This window comes from Furipterus horrens, unplaced genomic scaffold, assembly GCF_987537825.1.
Source record: "Furipterus horrens unplaced genomic scaffold, mFurHor1.1.pri manual_scaffold_2, whole genome shotgun sequence".
In the NCBI taxonomy this organism is placed as follows: domain Eukaryota; kingdom Metazoa; phylum Chordata; class Mammalia; order Chiroptera; family Furipteridae; genus Furipterus; species Furipterus horrens.
In genome coordinates this window covers 20,822,920-20,843,768 of record NW_028327172.1, presented here as the reverse complement: position 1 = coordinate 20,843,768, position 20,849 = coordinate 20,822,920, and the positions used below count along the sequence as shown (strand labels likewise).

Sequence of the window (20,849 nt, the reverse complement as noted above, 5' to 3'; positions counted from 1 at the left end):
GTCCCACGTTTAAGCCCAGGAACCCTCCAGTCCCAGGCAAAACCAGATGGATGTTTTGGTTTCCTTATATGGTGGGCACATCAGCGGTGATCAGGAGAGGTATCTAGATGGGCAGCAAAAGATTGTGAGGCCATGACTACTAAAGGAGAGAAGGTTGCAGTTGCCATAGCGACAGTGATAGCATCTATTAAAAAACATGCTGCGATACAGTGATGCCATTGGCACTGTGAACCTGGGCTCCAAGTTATGAACTGTGCTGACAGCTCCAGCAAGAAGGAAGGCGCTTCCAGTTTTCCACTGTTGCTGTAACCAGGAGATCAAAGGCATTGGGATGGAGCTGGAGGGCCCGTAGTGGTAGCTAGGATTCCAGAAATTGCATTCACAGAGACCACACATTTCTTATCATTCTAGCTCGCCTATCTCTCTTCAGTTGTCCTTCCCCCACACTTGAAACTGGAGAGCATTAGCTAATTCTTTCCAGAGTTTATCTAGTTTTACTGGTCTTTTGGGGACTAGAGTCACCTTTAAGTCATGTATACATTGTCACTTATCTTTCTTGTTCATGGTCCTGCATTAAAAAAAAAAAATCCTTTGAACTTAAAAAAATCTTTTTTTTTTTCTTTAAAAAAAAAAAAAAAAACTTGCCAGGCAATAGAACACACCTCAGAGAAAAATTCAGTGAATAGTTTTGCCAAGGTGGAAAAGTCAGGGGTTGTTTGTTAGCTACTCCAAATGAAGGATTGAAAACCAGCACTTGGATAGAAAACAAGACTTGTATGCTGGTTAAAACAAGACCTGTGATTCACTGGCCAGGAAACAGGTTTCAGTTAGATTTCCTGAGGGTCTGGCATACCTGAGGCATGCAGACAACTGCAGTGGCTGAGAACCAGCTACACCATGTTCTGTTTTGCTATCTCCTGGGCAAGTGCGGCTCTGAGTGGGAAGATCTCTTATAGCCAGACTTTGTTTCCTCCATCTCTCCATTTTAATACCCGCTTCAGCTGCTGTTCCTTGGACCTTGCTGGAATAAACAGTACTTTGCTCATCATTTCTGAGTTGAGATTCAGTCTTGATTACCATTTTCTGCTTTCCATAATTTCCTTCCTTCCTTGAGTCCTCCCTTCCTCCCCGCCCCCTTTTTTTTTCTAATGAGGGCAGACTCTGCAATCTCCATCAACTCACCGCCATCTCTTTAGTTCCTTTTGGGTCTTCCTTTACAGTCCAGTCCCCAAAGCTAAATCTGTTCTCCCAGCCCATCGTGTGGCTTGGGGCTCTCTCAGGAAGGCACTAGCTTTGGTCCCCAGGGTATTGTTTCTTTTGGATACTCAAGAGCACATGTGCATCTCATTATGATTCAGCCTTCCTGGCTCCACATTCACAAATGTTGAGTGCTTTGGAGGGAAAAGATGTTTGCTACAAACATTGGCCACAGTGACAAGGTTCCAAACTGCTCTTCATTCCCTAGATACAGTCATAAACAAAGGCACAGAGTGGCTGGCATGGTTGGGGGTGAAATGTTTGGGCTATCTGATAGGGTGTAGAGAAGGCTCTCCACATGTCTGTACTCATCCCTTTTCTGTTTTTAAATTTTTATCTTTAAAATGATGCCCTTCTTTTCTTTTCTCTTTTAAAACACTGGCACAGAACAGATGGAACTTAGACTTCAGTTTCGCAATTTATGTGGCTGATTTCATAAACTGTCATGGTTTTCATCTTTAGGGCATAGGGCTCTCACGTTGGTATGTCTGGGAGGGGCTAAGAGTACAATGCCATGGGGGATATGCTGGAAGGGGACATCGCTAGCCCTGGTTCAAACTACCTTCCCCGCCCCCAGACCAATGCAACTCTCTGTCCATAGCTTATGTTGAATGTCCCATCTATGCGGTCACTGCTGAGTCCTTTTCCCAACCGTGAGGCTCCCTGTGAGGTTCATTGTGGTGTAAGGGGTCTTGGTGATGTATTTTTGGCACCTTTTGTACATCATGGGCTTCTGCTGCCTCTCAGCTACTGAATGACTATATATATATATAATATATACATACGCATTGGCCCTGGCTGGTTTAGCTCAGTGGATTGAGCGTCGGCCTGCGAGCTAAGTGTCGCTGGTTCGATCTTCCAGTCAGGGTACATCAGAGAAGGAAAACTCTGACTCCAAAAAACCTCCGCTGCCTTGCGGCATACCTCTTGAGGGGAAAGGCTAAGGGAGTAAACCCCAACAGAAAATCCGGAGCCGGAGTCCCTAAGGCCGTTTGACGTTGTAGTCAACACCGGCAACTCCTGCGGCGCACCTGAAGCCAAGCTGTATTGACTCCGTCTTTCCCTTGGACCCTTCAGCTGCGAAGAGAGGGGGGGTCTGCTGCATGGGCAACAGCAGACCCTCCATATCACCCTGCCCAGGCTCTGTAGCTTCAGCGTCATCGCAAGATGTCGATTCAACACGGGAGGAGACAGATACCATGTCACTCCCGAGTCGGACTGCACAGCCATTCTTGGCGGTGCAGATAGACTCTTAAGAAGCTACACCATCGTCTCTCGAGACGGACGGCTGCCGACGATATATATATATATATATATATATATACATATACATATACATACACATACACATATACATGAATAATTATATATACCCCCTTCTAGAAATATATTTACATTTTTTGGTAAATTTTAACTTTGATATAAGATTAAAAGTGCAGAAAGTTAGAAAAATAATACAAATAACACTGTTTCACCTTTTACCCTGTTTTAGTAGTTGTTTCTATTTCCCCTGTTTGTTTTTTATCATTTGCCTGCTCTCTTTATTTGTATGTGTGTGTGTGTATATATATGTGTGTGTGCATGTCTCTGAACCATTTGAGAATAATTGTAGACATCGTGCTTCTTTACCACTAAATACTTCAATATGTATTTTCTAAGAAAAAACATTCCCTTAAATAACCATAGTACAAAGATCAAAACTAGGTAATTTATCATTGATATAATATTATTATTATTTATATGAAATTTATAGTCTAATTAAATTTCATGAATAATATTTTCACATCTTAAAGGGATCTTATTTGAGTAAGGGAGCTTATCACATTGCCTAAGAAAAATTGTTACCTATCCTGTTTGGGGGCATGGTTTATCCTGGTGTGAGTTCACCCATTATTTCATCTATTTGATCATTCCTTTAAATGTTGGTCGAACACCTACTGAGTGTCAGAAAACTTCCAGGTGCTGAGGATGAACAGAAAAAAACAAAAACAGCCCTCACTGGAGTGGCTCGGTTGGTCGGGCATCATCCCGCAAAGTGAAGGGTCACTGGTTTTATTTCTAGTCAGAACACATGCCTGGGTTGTGGGTTCAGTCTTGGTTGGGGTGCATATGAGAGGCAACCTATTGATGTTTTTCTCTCACATCAATATTTCTCTCCCTCTCTTTCTTCTTCCTTTCCCACCTCTCTAAAAAATAAATTAAATCTTAGAAAAAGAAAACAAAAACAAGAACAAAAACAAAATCCCACCTACCCTCTCTCGGAGCTTCTGTTTAAGTGGAGGAAAATATACAATATTCAAATTAAATTGGTTCTATAGTGTGTTGAAAGTAAGAAGTGCCATGGAGAACATACGCAGTAGGAATGGTATGCTCGAGAATGCTGGAGGAGGCTGTGACGTTAAATGTGGTGGTCCCTGATGCGGGAGAGCTTCCTGAGAATGTGAAGTGGTAAATTACAGGCCCTCAGGCCAGGCAATGCAACTTCTGTACTTCTCTGTATTTCCAGGAGGCAGAGACTAAACGGGTATTCAGTAAAAGACCTGGGCCTTTTACAAGTTCTCTTAGAGAATCATGTATAATTTATCCATCAGATAAGTTGTTTCCCACGTCAGAGGCCAGGGAGGAAGGAGGAAGGTAACAGTAATAGTTATTCCCTGGTATTTAGAATGTTGAGTGGGATGGGATTGGGAATGACATAATCCCAGTGCAAGGTTCCAGAGAATTAAGTTAGTGCTTGCCAAGAAGAATAATGGGTGGAAAAAAAAAAAAAAAAAAAAAAGAATAATGGGAGGAAGATATGGGATATGGTAAGGGACAAAAATGGAGGGATAAACGGAGCAAATACTGAACTGCTTGCAGAAAGGAAGGTAGACAAGACAGTAAACCTGTAATGCAAATATTGTAAATTGTATTCTTAAGATTTTCTGTTTTAAGAAAGTAAACAATCTTTGTTTTCAGATCTATGAAGAAATCGCTTTTGACATTTGACACGAGAAGGAGAATTTTGCTTCATGTCACATGTCTCAGAATTGAATCTCTTTGTCCATATATCCTGGAGCAGGAGTTTCATATTGGTGGATAATACAGGTCAACAGATACTCTTGCCTGGTGGAAACCAAGTTTTTAAATGGACATTCATCCTATTACCTTAAAAGTTGGAGGCTCTGGCTGACCTTTGCTATTAGGATGAAGGAGAATTCCCTTCACCTTGCTACCTCTGCAAGTTGCTACTTCTCTGGCACTCAGCACCTCCTGGGTGTCTCTCTAAGCCTGACATGCTCTGATATCATGTATCCATAACCCCTCCCCATTCCTTCTTTCAAAGACAGTCTGGAATGCCATCTCCTTGTGGCCTTTCTCAATTCTGTGGGTTTCACAATCGGCTTACATTAGTGTGCTTCTCAGAAAGCCAAGTCGGCAAGTAGGTGGCAGGTGGTACGATGCTTTGGTAGTAGTCTAAGAATGTGGAACTCTTACCCGAAAGCTTCCTGTACTCCCCTGCTTTGTGATAGGAAGAGCACTGGCGAAGTTGAGGTGTGACCTCTGGAGCCTGGTTTGAATCCTGGCCCCATCACTAACAAGCTATGTGACCGTGGGAGGTTATTTCACCTTTTTATAGCTCAGTGTCCTCATATGTAGAAGGAAGATAATAAGAGTTCATATCTCATAAGGTTGTTATAAGGATCAGATGGGCTAATATTAGAAAACGTGTTTAGAGGAGAGCCTGGGACATGGTAGGAGCAATAGAGACATTATTTATGTAAATAAAATATGTTTGAGAGGATGGTTGTGTGGAACAGGAAGGTTAAGTTTAGGGCAGTTTACCACAGTGTGGCCTTGGAGACACATTTGTGGCAGCCAGAGGAAGTCTCTTCACTACTGCACACCCTATAAGGTGGCTATAATACAATAGCTTAATGCCAAGTTCATTGTATTCTCAAAAGCTGTAGCAGTTTATGGAGGAACCTCACAGGGCTAAAGAGCAATACTGAGAAATGCTGATCACTAACCCTTACTATGCATGTCCTCTCCCTTAATTTTTCCAATGTCCCTGGGAGGCCAGTGTGCCAGCTGTTGCTAGTTGACCACCAAGATCCAGTCTCCCTTTCTTCTTTGATAAATGCTGACTTCTTCCATGTGCATGGTCACCCAACCGAACTTGAATTTACAGGTGGAGAATCTTCTTAAAACATATTAGAAAAAATTAAATCAGACATTTTGTGCTTAATCAGGGGTTAAGCTACCTGCTCTCTGTCCATTGTGTTCTTTGGTGAATGTAATATATGTCCTAACAACTAAAGTTGTCAATGTAAACTGGATTGCTAAGCTACACCAAAATAGAAAACATCCAAATATTTTTCTCTTTTAAAAGAAAATTTTCTATATATGCTCTTTACAATATGATTTGTCTCTTATTTATTTGCCTCTAAACAAAGGTTAGCCTGGAGAATGGAAAGAACCTTCTTCTTCTATTTGAGTGACATTTTCAAGCTTGTAATATTTTTGTACCATATAAATTTAGGTGAAATACATTTTTTTAGTATATTTTATTATATTATTACAATTGTCCCTATTTTTCCCCCTTTGACCTCTCCTCCCAGTATCCCCTTTCCCTCCAGCAATCCCCTCCTTTAGTTTATGTCCATGGTCGTGCATGGTTACTCCAATTCCTATACTGTTTTTAACATTCCTCTGTCTATTTTGTACCTACCAATTTGTACTTCTTAATCCCTGCACTTTTTCTCCTGTTAGCCCCCTTCCCTGTCCCAACTGATAACCCTCCAAATGATCTCCATACCTATGATTCTGTTCCTGTTCTGCTTGTTCGCTTAGTTTGTCTTTTTTAGATTCAGTTGTTGATAGTTGTGAATTTATTGCCTTTTAAATGTTCATAGTTTTCATCTTCTTTTCCTTAAATAAGTCCCTTTAACATTTCTTATACTAATGACTTGGTGATGATGAACTTCTTTATCTTTACCTTGTCTGGGAAGCAGTTTATCTGCGCTTCCGTTCTAAATTATACCTTTGCTGGGTAGAGTAGCTTAGGTTATAGGTTCTTGCTTTTCATTGCTTTAAATACTTCTTGCAAGTCCCTTCTTGCCAGTTCCTTCTTGCCTGCAAAGATTCTTTTGAGAAGTCAGCTGATATTCTTATGGGAACTCCTTTGTAGATAACTCCCTTTTTTTCTCTTTCTGCTTTTAAGATTCTCTCTTTATTTTTAACCTTTGGCATTTTATTTATGATGTGTCTTGGTGTGGTCCTCTTTGGGTCCAACTTGTTTGGAACTCTCTGAGATTACTGGTCTTGTATGTTTTTTTCCTTTGCCAAATTAGGGAAATTTTCTTTCATTATTTTTTTCAAATAAGTTTTTTAAATTTCTTGCTCTTCCTCTTCTCCTTCTGGCATTCCAAATGGCACATTTGGAGATGTCCCAGAGTCTTCTTATACTATCCTTAAAAAAAAAAATCTTCTTTCTGTTTTGATTGAATGTTTATTTCTTCCTCATGTTCCAAATCATTGAACTGAATCTCAGCTTCCTCCCCTTCACTCTTGGTTCCCTATAGAGTTTTCTTTATTTCACTTAGTGTAACCTTCATTTCTTCCTTTATTTTGTTGTCGTACTTAATGCCTTCTCTGAGCACCCTGATCACAAGTGTTTTGACTTCTGCACCTCATAAGTTGGCTCTCTTTATTTTCTTTAGTTTTTTTTTTTTCCTGAAGTTTTGTTCTGTTCTTTCATTTGGACCATATTTCTTTGTCTCCTCAACTTGGCAGCCTCCCTGTGTTTATTTCTGTGTATTAGGTAGAGCTGCTTTGACTCCCTGTCTTAGTAGCGTGGCCTATAATAGTAAAGGCATCTGTAAAGTGTGTGGGTCAGAGCCTTAGGTAATCGCCAGGGCGGGGCAACCCACTTCATCACTTTGTGGCCGTGTGTAGGGGGAGGGCTAGGAGAGGGGACTGTGCCACTGCCTGGCTTCTGGAGGTTTGCCGAGCACTTGCCCTGTTTCCAGTCACTTCACTTACTCCCCGTATGGGACTGGCACCTTTCCAGCTGTTGCCCTGGTGTTAAATCCCAAAGTGGGTGGGTTTGCATATGTTTTAAGACCATGCAGGCCCTTTAAGTGGAATTTCCTGAAAATCCAGCAGCTTTTTCAGCCTCCCTACCCCCCACTGGTTTTTACAGTCAGAAGTTATGGGGCTTATTTTCCCAGCTTTGGAACCCTAGGCTGTGCATTCTGGCCTGGAGCTGGGATCACTCACTCCCAAGGTACCCCTCCTGAGTGTTATCCATCACACGCGATTGTGGGACTGCCCATGCCTGTTCTGCCCCGCACCTCTCCACACTGCATCTCCTCACCTCTCCGCCCTGATTTCACCTCTCCTACCTGTCTAGATGAATGTGGCTTCTTTAAATCCTTGGTGGTTAGACTTACATACAGTTAGGTTTTCTGACAGTTCTGGGTGTTACTTGTTTTGAGATTCAGTTGTAATTCTTTTTGTTGTTGTGCAAGGAGGCGAAGTGTGTCTATCTACACCTCCATCTTGACTGGAAGTTCAAAATAGTGTTTTTAAAATTAAAAAGAACAAAAGAACACAAAATTATATATTTTTTATGATTCTCTTTCTAACACACATATATACTACAAACACATGAGATAAAATATTGGTTAAGAAAGATAGTTGTTACTGCCTGTGGATGATTGTTTATTTTATATATTATTCTTCATTTTCCAAGTCTCCATTAGCAAGCATACATTCCTTTTAAAGTCAGAAAAAAAGTTAAGGTAATAACAAAGTCTGTATTCTTGTTTCTGTGTTTCTTTTTTCTCAAAGCCCAGGCCAAACAGAATTGGACATGTGGCCTGGGGGAGAAAAGGCACATGGAGATGGAGTTTTTTCTTCCTTAACACAGTTCTGACAGTGCCCATCACAAAGGGACATCTGGGCTTCCTCCTTGTAAGTAATTGTTCTTATGAAAGTAGAACTAAGACATGGTAGAGTAAAACAGGCAGAACATAGGGTAACGGCATTACCACATATAAAACTGCTGACACTTTTTAGTGCAAATTCCACTTTCTCCTGCCTGCTCGGGCCTAGTCCACAAAGGTTGAAGCATACAGCTGAGGTGGTGTTCACTGCCCTTCCCTCAAAGGGTCCCTGGATTGCACCACACCCACCCGCCCATCTTCTCTGTTATACTGTGTTCTTTCTTTTTCTCCCTACCCCTAACTTTACTTCACAAGGATGTTGGGAAGAGAATAAAATAGAAATATGTAGAATATTCTCAGCCCTTTTGAGGGTGTGTGGAAGCAGAAGAGAAATAAAAAATTATCTAGGTTTCTGTTATTCCCCATGCTGCTATATATATCTGTCATCCAGCAAGACATAGTTCATTCTCTCAGTTATTTTTCAAATATTAATGAAAGAAAATTTTTCTGTAAAGGTTCCTAGTTAAGTACCCAACCTTTTCTCTTAAACACTTATGTGGCCTACTTTATAAGCCTAATTTTAGATTCAGTGATATTAGGATCAATAATATTATTATCTTTTGTGCTAGTATATTTTATTTTGTTAGATTCTGAACAATAAAAGAACTGCATTTTCTAAATAACAATTCCATTCAATATCAACAAAAATATTCATGTGTTTATATTAATAAAATGTAAAAATCTGGTACCAAATTTGAACCAATCATTCAGAATTATCTTTAGGAGTTAAACAGATATGGTTTAATGTATTTTTAAACTAAGGCTGATTTTTAGAAGTGCCTATACTTAAGCTATATGTAAATTACAGTCATAAAGTCGATGAATAGAATTCTACCTATGCAGCCAATATAAATTTATTGTCATTACTCACACACACACCTTATTTTAACATACAAGATAGGACATAATCTAAAAGCATCTTGCTTCTCAATTTATTTCTCTTTCACTGAAAACAATTCCTCAGGAGTCCAAAGCAACAGTAATGGAAACAGAGAAAACAAAACAAAACACAGGACAATGTTTATGTAAAGAACAAAGGTTAACACATAACTCCAGGTCTCTTTTTATTTACTCGATTAATATTTATCTTAATTATGAAGAAAATTATTAGTTTGATTCTTTCAACATTAATTTATTCAATAAGCCATGGGCTCTGGAGATGAATGGACTAGAACCCTAGCGCTGTCCCTTAATACTTGTGTAACTTTGGACCAGTTATTCATTTAACCCCTCTAAGTCTCAGTTTCCTAATCTATAAAATGAGAATAAATTAGTACCTAACTCATAGGATGATTGGGAGGGCTAAGTGAGCAAATGCACATAAAAAGCTTAGAATAGTCCCTGGCAGAGAGTACTTGGTCAATTCTAGGTGTGCAAGAATACAACAGAGAGCAAATCAAGGGTCCTTGCTCTCATGGAGTTTACGCTCTAGTGGCAGTGTGGGTGGGGTAGGTAGCAAAAGACATCACTAAAACTACACAGCTAATAACATCTTTACAATTATGTTAAGTGTAATGAAGGAAAAATATAGGGCACTAAAGATCAATCTGTGGGCTGCTTTTCCAATGAACTCCAGAGGTAAACTTTTATGATTTAGGTCAGCAATTTTCAACTGCTATATTGCAAGAATGTTTTATTGAGTTTTTTTTTGGTGACATTGGTTCACAAAACCATACAGGTTTCAAGTGTACAACTCAACAAAACATCATCTGCACCCTTCATTGTGTGCCCATTGCCCACAGTAAAGTTTTTTCCGTCCCCATTTATCCCCCCTTTGCTCTCTTCCACAACCTCTCACCTCCTTTCCCTCTGGCTATCATCATATGTATATATGTATACCATATGCATATACACACACATACATGAGTGTGTGTGTATATATATGCTTAATTCCTTCACCTTTCTTTTTTCACCCAGCCCCCAACTCCCCTCCCCTCTGATAGCTAGCTGTCAGTCTGTTCTCTGTTTCTATGCTTCTGTTTCTATTTTGTTTGTTAAATAATTTTGTTCATTAGATCCCACATATAAGTGAGATCATATGGCATTTGTCTTTCTCTGACTAGCTTATTTCACTTAGCATAATATTCTCCAAGTCCGTCTATGCTGTTGGAAAAGGTAAGATTTCCTTATTTTTTATGGCTGAGTTGTGTAAATGTACCACAGCGTTTTTACCCACTCATCTACTGATGGCTACCTGAGCTGTTTCCAAATCTTGGCTATTGTAGATAACACTGCTATGAACAAAGGGGTGCATTTTTATTTTTATTTTTGAATCAGTGTTTCAGGTTTCTTCAGATATTTTCCCAGAAATGGAGTTACTGGGTCATAAGGCAGTTTCATTTTTAATTTTTTGTGGAAACTCCATACTGTTTTTTTACAGAGGATGCACCAGCCTGCATTCCCACCAACAGTGCATGGGGGTTCCCTTTTCTTCACATCCTTGCCAGCACTTGTTGTTTGTTGGTCTGTAAAAAATTTTAAAACATGCAATACTTGGCTATTTAGTAGGAGGCACTGACCTCTGTTCCCTTAGATTGTCAAATAAAAAATGACAACAGTCAACAACAATAGCTGTCCAGTGTGACTGAAACAATATTATATTTACCTTTTTTTTGGTCACATTCACAAAATGTATTTTTGGGTGTGCTATAGAATTTTGGTAATTAGTTTATGTGTGCCATGAGATGAAAGAGACTGAAAATAGCTCATTTAGGTTCATGATATTGCACTTTTGTAAAATCAAGAACACCTGAAATTTACACTATCAGATATATCATATGTGGTTTGATTTAAAAAATCAAACTTAAGAGTTGAGAACTTTTAATATAAAGATGATAGTAAATTTATATTATCAAGGTGTTTAAAGATAAATCTTAGCACTTCATTGGGTGGAATCATTCAATCCATTTGATAAAAATGATAAACTAATCCATGACTTACTAAATATTTTCCTTTTCAAATTTAAGGCTAAATCGTAACACCTGAGGAAGAAAAACTATTCAGTCCATTTGATTACAGTGACAAGTTAATAAATGGCTAAGTAAATATTTTACTTTTCAACAATATTGCTTGTTAAAGACACAGAATTTTTCAATATTCTTAGAAAGGATTGCATAGTGTTTCAGGGCCCACATTTTGAAATTCGAAAACCAACGATCTAGGCTCTGATATTTAGCTAGTTTTTAAGTTTAGACCAGTTCCTCCACCTGTCTTAAGCATCAGATTCTTCATATTTAAAACGGGAATAAGAAATTTTAATCATGAGATTGTTAAGATTGAGTGATAGTCTAGCAACTGTCTAGTGGCCTCTAGCACATAGTAGGCATTGAAAAAAGGGGAGCTGCTAATCCAAAGAGGACCCTAAAAGTTTGACCTTTCTTGCTATGGATTTTGGACTATTAAAAGACCATCAAGAACTTGTCAATGTTTCATTTTTCTATGTTTTTCAAAATGGCACGCTTTTCTGTGCATAGTCTGTCTTAAAAAATGTAATATTTGAAAGTAAGACTACTAGATGAATCTTAATTGCAGAATCAGTGTCAGTGTTTATTCCAAATTCCCATTAATCCTTCGGCTGCAAATAATAGTAACTTTAGGATATGTCAAAACCTCATTTTGCACAGAGGAATTCAACTAGGATTTCTAACTTTTTAAGAGCAGAGAGCATATTTGCAGAATTCAAAGCCCCACCCATCAGGGTCTCAGCAAAACTGGCAGGCCACCAACAGGGCAGCCTGGGAGATACTGATAACCAGAGGTGAAAGTCAAGTTCCTGTATGCAGGGGAAGGGGGACGGGGTGTCTATCCTGGGTTCAAGACACCCGGGGTTTGGAGGTTGGAGGGCCGTGGCTCTCCTCCTTCCCACACCGCTCCCCAGCCTCTCCCAGTCCTCGGGTCGCGCGTCCCTCTACTCTCGCCCTCATTTTGCTTCAATCCCATCCGGCCTGGCCGGCAACGGCCAATCAGAAAGCAGTCCTCCAGAGGGTGGGACGAGGGGCGGAGCTGATTGGCGGAGGCTAAAGTCACCGACTTCAGCTCCGGTGCTGGAGACGCGCTGAAGACTCGTTGGCCTGCAGAGGGTGGGGACTCTTGAGCCAGGGACACCGCTAACGATCGGCAAGCAAGCCTGACACCATGGCGGACAGCCGGGATCCAGCCAGCGACCAGATGAAGCATTGGAAGGAGCAGCGGGCCGCGCAGGTACACCCTGAGCTCTCCGAAAGCTGGGCGTCCGCGAGTAACGGCCCTGGCTTCCTCAGCGGGGCGACGTTCCACGTTCCGGGGCTGTACCCTTGATCACGGACTGGGGGTGGGGCTGCTTTTTGTTCCAGATGGAGTTACATTCGCTGGGAGGTGGGGTGAAGGTTCTGGGGCGGGGGCAGCGGGCCTTCAGGATTTGTCACGAGTGGTTAGTGCAGGTTTGTAGGGCGCGGGTGGTTGGCTCTGAATTTTGCTCTTTCGCCAGTTGGGACAGAGGTCGCAGTTTGAGGGAGAAATGGAGTCGCGTGGAGAAAGAGGCAGAGAGCTGCAGCGGCAAGAAAGGAAGTGAAGGGGGAAGTGGGGACAGGCTCTGTTCTGGCCTTGATCAAATGATAACTACAAGCTTTCGTATCTGCGGGCTGTCATGGGATTAGGGACCATGTTTTATTTTCTCGATGACCCCCGCACCAGTCACGGTGACTGATACTTAATGTGCACAGCATTAAACTACTAAATAAAAGAATTTTACATCCATTATTTAATTTGCACTGGAAAACATTAAGCCTAGCATCTTAGAGCTAGAAGCGACTATAGGGATTAATTAAATCGTTTATTCACACGTATTCTTTGAGTGCCGGCACGTACTAGGCACTGTGCTGGGAGGAGGCCTTCACATTCCAGTGAGGTCAGAACTATGACGTCGGAGAAGCTCAAAGGCTAGTCTGGGAGACAAGACAGATAAACAGAAGACTGCCTTCCATTGTGGTGAGGGTTCTTAGGGACCGACTTTGCCTGACAAGCTTCCCAAAGAAGGTGACATCCAAACAAGGCCTTTAAAGATGAGTAGGATTTCAGCCCAATGGTGGTGGGGTTAGGCATTCCTGGCCTGTACCCAGAGTCTTCTAGGTCATCTTTGAGGAGGTTGGAGTCTTCTGGTCTCCAGTGTTTTTAAAATCTGGTCTGAGTCTTCTTTTTATCAGATTGGCCCAGAGAGTCTAAGGGATTTGCTCAGTTCCAGTGGTAGCTGGTTAATGGCAGAGGACTAGAGTTGAGTTTTTCTTCATCTTGCCTAGTGTTCTTTTTCAAAACCGGTTTAGTATTCATGAAATGGGGTATTAATACTAAGTGCACATGGATTGATTTATAGTTAGTTCCCTGTTTGTGAGAAGGCTGCCACTCTCCTCTTAGGGCCTTGGAAAATCTCTCCCATCCTGTCCTTGGTTGTTTGCCAGTAGTCTAGTTCAGTGTTTCATGAGTTTTTAATCAAAGTGAACCAGAGAGACTTGGAGTTTTACTAATCAAACACACGTAACTCATTTGTGGCAGAGTTAGAATCAGAACTCAGCCCTTGGGGGCAGGACTTTTTCCATACTCTGGTTGCTAAATCCTATTTACACGTACGTTTTCATGAATACCTGGTGAATTGAGAAAAATATGGACAATGTAATGAATTTTTCATAAAACAAAATTTATTCCTTTTAAAGGACTCTCTTCATTCTGAGACTGACTAGCTGGCCTCTTCATTGTTTGGGAGAATCATTGACTGTTGAAAAACCATTAAGAGCTTGCTGTTGATTTACGCTACATGGTTGCGCATGTTAGAAACAGCTGGCCCACAAAGCACTTATATAATTGGGACTAGTGATAGAGATAGTGCTGTCCCCTCTGTCCTTAGCATTGCAATGCACTGTGTACGTTGTCTTGATTGGCAGTCCCATTAATGTCTTGTTATTCCTCACTTTTAGATGCTCTGAGTGAAAACAGCTTTTTTTTTTGAAGTGACCTCTACCCCATACCGCGCCCCCCCCCCCCAAGGAATTTTACATATGTTGCAGAGCCTGTATAATTTTCCAGTGCTTTATTATAAAACATTTCTAACATTCAGAAAAACTGAAAGAAGTGTGTGGTGTAGACCCATATTTCACCATCTAAATTCTACAATGAACATTTTATTATATATCTTATTACATGTATTTCATCCATCCATTCTTTCATACTTTCATAAACCCATTTTTATTTCAGAGTAAGTTGTGTGTATCAGTAGATTTTACCCTTTAACACTAAGCATACAAATGAACAGAGTTCAATGTTTGTTTTTAAGGTAATACTTAAACACAGTGAAATATACAAATATTAAGTGGATCATTCTGTGATATATACACCTGTGAATCCTCCTCCCTTATCAAGATATAGAAGATTATCACTACCCTGAAAAGTTCCCTCATGCTGTTTCCCAGTCATTTCCTGCAATCCTGCCCTAGGCAACCACGGTTGATTTTCTTTTTAACGATTGATTTATGTACTTTTTTGTGTAATGCTTCTTTCACTCAGCAAAAATGTTTTAAGACTAAAAGAAAGTTTTAAGATTCATTCGTATTGTTGCATGTTATCAAAAAACATTTTTTTAATTGCTGAGTAGCATTCTATTGAACCACCATCTGTTTATCCTGTTGCTGGATACCTGGGCTATTTCTAGTGTTTGGCTACTATGAATAAAGCTGCTATAAAAAATCTTATACACACACACACACACGCGCGTTCATTTCTCTTGGGAAATACCTAGGAGTAGAGTTGCTGCATCACAGGATATGTGACTGTTCTATGAGAAACTGCGAAGCCTTTTTCCAAAGTGTTTGTGTCATTTTACACTTTTGTCATCAGAGCGTGAGAGTTCCAGTTGCTCCACATCCTGTCAGCTTTTGGTGGTGTCAGTCTTTTAGCTATTCTGGTGGGTGAGAAACAGTATCTCATTGCGGTTTTAATGTGCACTGCTCTGATGATTAGTGGTGCTGATTAAACTTTTTTGAGCTTATTGACTATTGGTATATGGTTTTTGGAAGTGTCTGTTCAAATATTTTGTTTTTTAAAAATAGGATTTTTTTGGAAAGTTAAATCATGTGTGGGCTATGTGCTGTGATAATAGATCTCAAAATGTGTAATGGTGTAAATATATTAGAAATTTATTTCTCTCTTCCATGATGAGCCAAAGTGGTTTGAGGTTAAAGAGGGGAGTGTAACCCTGCTGCCCATCATTATTGAAGGCTTCAGGCTGAAGGAGGCTCCCCCTTTGTAAACATGTGACTGTGAAGGTTGCCGTGGCCATCACTGTCTAACCACAGAAGGTTAAGAGCATGGAGGAGTGTGTATGGGAGGTATAGGGCCCAGACTGGAAGTGGTGTAGGTCATTTCTCTCATTCCATGGCTGTCACATGGCCACACCTAACCATGAGGGAAGCTGGGAAATGTAGTCTATCCTTGTGTCCAGGTAGCTGACCCTGCTGCATTATCCAAGCCATACATTCCATGTTAGGTGAAAATCTATCCAACCATTTTCTTATGAAGTAATGAAAGGCAAAAATACATAATCTCTTTTTAAAGGTTATATCCTATATCCTTCTTACTTTCTGACGTTAAGATATTCTTTGTGTTAAAAAATTTTGACGTAATGGATGGTATGTTTTAAAAACCTCTCCTTGCTTGGCAAATGCTTTTAGATAGGTGGGCAGCTCTGTATCAGTATTCTCTCTCTCACTCCCCAAGTTGTTTTTACTTTTACTGAACTGTGCAAGCTTTCAGTTTTGGAACTACTATCAGACAGCACCCTGTTGTGTCCTCCTCCTTCAGGACCCCGATGCAGAATGCCAAGCTGGGTGTATTCTCCTTTGCAATCAGGGTGTCAGCCAATGTGAAAGCAATTTATTGGGTGTCTCTCCTTGCAGTCATATTTTGTTGCTGACAAGTGATCTGGGAGTTTAGTTAACTTTAATAAGTGAACATTGAATCAATATGTTCATAGATATGACTTGGATATTCTTAAGGATTTTTATTTCTCTTTCTTTCAAAGTACAGTGAGGAGAGGGAAGCGATTCTTCAGGAATTCCCAGATGGAACTTAAATGGGAACTTGGTTGTTCACTGCTTAAAATGCAGTGGGCTCTTCCCTTAAAAATTGGAGGCTTTGAATATTTAAAACCTTACCTTTTTTAACAGCTCCATTTTTACCTGGAAAGAGAGGTTGGGTTTTAGCTCATCCTTCCTGTCAGTGAGTCATAAGACAGTGCCTGTGAGGGTTTATGTATTTTTTTCAGGTAACTTGATAACTGCATGATGTAACACTGCAAACATTTGGGATGGAGAAGGGGTGATTGATAATTTAATGCCCTGTGCACATGTGGTTTCATTTCTCTTGGGAACTACCTAGGAATGAAATTGCTGGGTCATAGTGTTGGGGGTGGGGGAGAGAGACAGACAGTACATTATGAGTAATGCAGTAAAAATTTCTAAGCTTCTGTTTTTGTTTGCCAACATTTAGACCACGCCATACTTTTCTCTAGGTAAGAAAAGAGAGGCTTAGTGCAAAAATATAAAACAAGCAAATATTTATCTTATTTTCTCTTCATTTTTTGTTCTGTGTTTTCTTTCTGAGTATTGTGACTACTTAATTTCTGTTACAAAGAGTAAAGGAATCTTTTACATTTGTGTATCAATTATCTTTTATTTTTTGAATCTTTCTCATTGCCTACTTTTTTTTTTTTTTTTAAATTGAAGGACCATGCCAGTTCTCAGCACTGCCAGGCTTATTTAATAAAGACAGTTTCAAGACAGAGAAAACCTCTTTCATAAAGCTATTATTCTATGCATTTTGAAGATTTTGTTTTTCATAAGATTATTCTAAACATTTGCTAATTATTGAAAACCACTAGCAATGTTTTGATCACTTCTTGTTGGCCACCCACCAAGTACAGGAAAAAAAATATGAACAACTATAGCAGTCCTCCCTTATCCTCAGGGCAAATGTTTTAAGACCCACAGTGGATGCCTGAAACCTCAGATAGTACCAAAGCCCATTTTTTATTTATACATATATGCACTCTTTTTCTTTAATACATACAAACCTATGATAAAGTTTAATTCCTAAATTAGGCACAATATGAGATTTACAACAATAACTAATAATAACAATTGTAACAGTATACCGTAATAAAACTTATGTGAATGTGGTCTCTTTCAAAATGTCTGGAATTTTCCATTTGATATTTTCAGACTGCAGTTGATTGGTGGTACCTGAAACCGTGGATAAGCGGAGACTGCTGTATTTACATGGGGGTGGGGGTCCCTTGGCTGGCTCTGGAACTTCGATTTTGAAAGGGTTCCTGCCACCCGAACGATAGGAAAGGCTTGCTGTGCCTAAGCTGTCTGTGCAAACAAAGGCAGTTTGTGCGGACCTTCTGCTCCTGGGAGTCAGAAGTTGCCTTCATGATCATTTGCCAATGCAAAGCCTGGGCACTGGGTTTTTAACGGGCTTCCCAGCCAGCCAGAATTTCACAGATGTTGCCACAGCTTGTTGCTTGGGGGAATTAAGTGTGTCTTGTGTCACTCCACTGGGAGAGGACTCTTGGAAGCTCGTGCTGATTTCCTCTGGACTCACTCCACGTGCCTTTTCTCCTTGCTGATTTTGCTTTGTATCAAAGGCTGTGATAAACGGCAGCCTGAGTATGAGTACTCCTAGGGGATCCCCATGCCTGGCGGTGGTCATGGAGACCCCTGATACTGCCTCTCTGTTTCTTTTTTAACACTTTGTTCAAACCCAGATCTGAATAAGCTTCACCCAGTGTCCTCGTTGATATATCTCTTAAGTGTCTAATTTTCTTACAGCAGTTATAAACAGTTTATAGAGGTTTCATTTAGTCTAGTGAATCAGTAAAGGGCCAGGCTTTACAGCCAAATAGGATTCAAAGTGTGACTTGACCACTTGGGCAGATTACTTCACCGCCAGCCCCCGGCCCCCCAATTTGTTTTCCCCATATTTAAAATGGGATGAAAATTTTTAACTTGAAGAATTGTTGTGGGAACTCATCTATGTATTGCAATATACAACGGCCCCCCATCCCATAGAATATTTTCAAGAGGTAAGGCAGCAGGGTATGTTAGCTGTGTTGTTTTAAGAGGGGGTTTAGTGTGGTTAAGAGTTAGGGTTTTTGAGCCTGCCTGTTTGGGTCCACATTCTGATTCTTCCCCTTTCTAGGTTGGTGACCTTGAGCAAGTTGTATAATCTCCCAGTGCCTCAGTTTCCTTTTCTGTATATTGGGGATAATAATAGTACTTACTTCAGAGGGGTGAATTAAATGTGATAACTTGAGTAAAGAGCGTAGAAAAATGCCTGCATGACAAGCTATTATTGTTGTTGTTTTGGGGTGTGAGTGTGTCCAATAAATAGAACTTCTCACACATATATCCCATGCTCAAGATGAGAGATAAACAAGAAGTCAGTGGAATGGGTGGAGATCAAAATATTATCTTTATTACTGGCAGAGGCTTGATTGGACAAGGTGGTTTAGAGTTTTGGCCAAGAAGGTTTTCTGGAGATAAGCAGTTCTGGAGATTACCATGCTGCCCCCCCCACCCCCCCCCCGCCGGTTAACCCCCCAGGGGAGCAGGAAGCCTGGGTGGGAGGGGTGATGCCGCCAGTGCAGGCCTGGGTGCTTCTCCCAAACTGCTAGGTTGGCATGTCCCTTCCCTCCCAGGGTTTGGGCTGAGGCCTGGAGACTGCCACTCTGTGCTCCCACCGCATTTTTGGGGGGGCCAGTATAGTGTTTGGTTTTCTGTACATGGATGTACACATTGTGGGTACTTTATGAATCTTTGTTGAATAAATGTAGAGTGTTAGGCAGTCATTTGCTAGAAAATACCAGATATATTCTATATTGATATCGAAGAATGTGAAGCTATCACTAATACAATACAATAATGTATGTCAACTGTTAATTAAAAATTTAAAATTATTAAAAAATTGGATATGTTATTATTGATGAAATGTGGTACTTTACATTTGTTTAAGAGCCTGTACTCTTGAAGAATTTTCCCTCTGAGTTGTAATTATTTCTTTGAAGTAAGAGAGTGGAGGAGTCTTATTAGGGACTTCTCCCTTAAAAATGATTATATATATACACACACACACACACACATATGTGTATATATATGTCTGTACTTATATATGTATATATGTATTTTTTGTTTCTTTGTTTTATATAAAGTCATTTTAAAGTGAAGATGTAGTATATATCTTCAAATAAAATTTCAGTTATCTAGGCAAGTGATAACTAAGCATAGTTTAGGGAATTTTTAGAAAGTAATTAGAAAAGTTGTTAGTAGTCGACACTTGTAGTGATATAGTATATTCATTAAAAATATTTCTAGGAATTTTATCAGTTTATTACATGAGTGTTAATCACATTGCCTTATACAAGTCAATATAAAATATAAATAATTTGAAAAACTTCTGATATTTAATTAGATATAGAAAAGGACTTTCTGATTTAAAATTTATTTTAAGGAAGAAAATAGAAATCTAAAGAAAATTAAAATGACATAATTATAGCACCTAAATGTAATAATAATTTTGTTATTATTAAAGGTTTTCTGTGGGTAAAAATATTAATGATGGCATAATATTTCATCTTATGGATGTGCCATCAGTAATTAATTGTTTCCTTATTTTTGAACATTAAAGCTATTTCTAGGCTTTTGCTACTATAAATAATATAATACTTAACATTCTTAATAGAATATAAGCTCCATGAAGGCAGGAATTTTGATGTTTGCTGCTTTAATCCCCAGCATCTAACACATAGTAGGTACTCAATAAACATTTTTTGAATGTTGTTGAGTGAATTTAGTCTAAATCTTAAGGTATCCTTTCTTCTTGACTCTTAAATCTTCCTAGAGAGTGGAAACAGGAACTAAGGAGATAATTCGATTGCCTGTTTTGTAGTATTTTTGGAGATGTTGTTGGAATATAGCTTCCTGCGAGGTAAGCAGATTCATTAAATAACTACTTTTCACTCCTTTTGTCTTGGGTTCTGTTTGGAAGAGCCCTTAACCCCAAGGTGTCCATTTTTTACTGCTCCATAGTATAGATACTGCTGAGATCTGAGGGCATTATGAGGCAATACCTCTGCTCACACTGGAATATTGTTATCTTCTAGAAGCTTCTCTAAAGCCTTGTACCTTTTTCAGAAATGATTTTTAAAAATTTGCTTTCCATAGTCCACTTCCCGGCCTTACCCCTCATTTTATTATAGTTAGCAAAGGTTCATTGCATTAATTCTTCATCGCAACGAAAATAACTCCTCACCTTCTGATAAATGCTCTCTTATCTTTAGTTCAGTACTTCTTACCTGACGTTGCCCGGAACATTCGCTGAAGTCTGGTTTCTTTTCCTTTCTAGTCTTTGCCCACTGGCCTCCCTTCCGTGTTGCCGGCTCTGTGGAAGCTTTCCCTGCCCCACTTATTCTGAAGGCAAATCGCATGTACATTAGCTCATGTAAAGAAGCTTCTAAAAATTAGGACAACTGATCTATTAGAGCAGGGAATTAGAAGAGATGTTGAGTGCTCCATCTGTAAC

General features: G+C 39.7%; 1 protein-coding gene across 1 annotated transcript in view; it reads left to right on the top strand.

Annotated features, from left to right (window-relative positions):
* Positions 1-12,270: 12,270 nt before the first annotated feature.
* CAT (catalase) overlaps positions 12,271-20,849 on the top strand; it is a 39,704-nt gene continuing 31,125 nt past the window's right edge. The window contains exon 1 of the mRNA XM_090262770.1: positions 12,271-12,446. Within this exon, the coding sequence (XP_090118896.1) occupies positions 12,381-12,446 (66 nt within the window). The 5' untranslated portion in view covers positions 12,271-12,380. The remainder of the gene's footprint in view (positions 12,447-20,849) is intronic.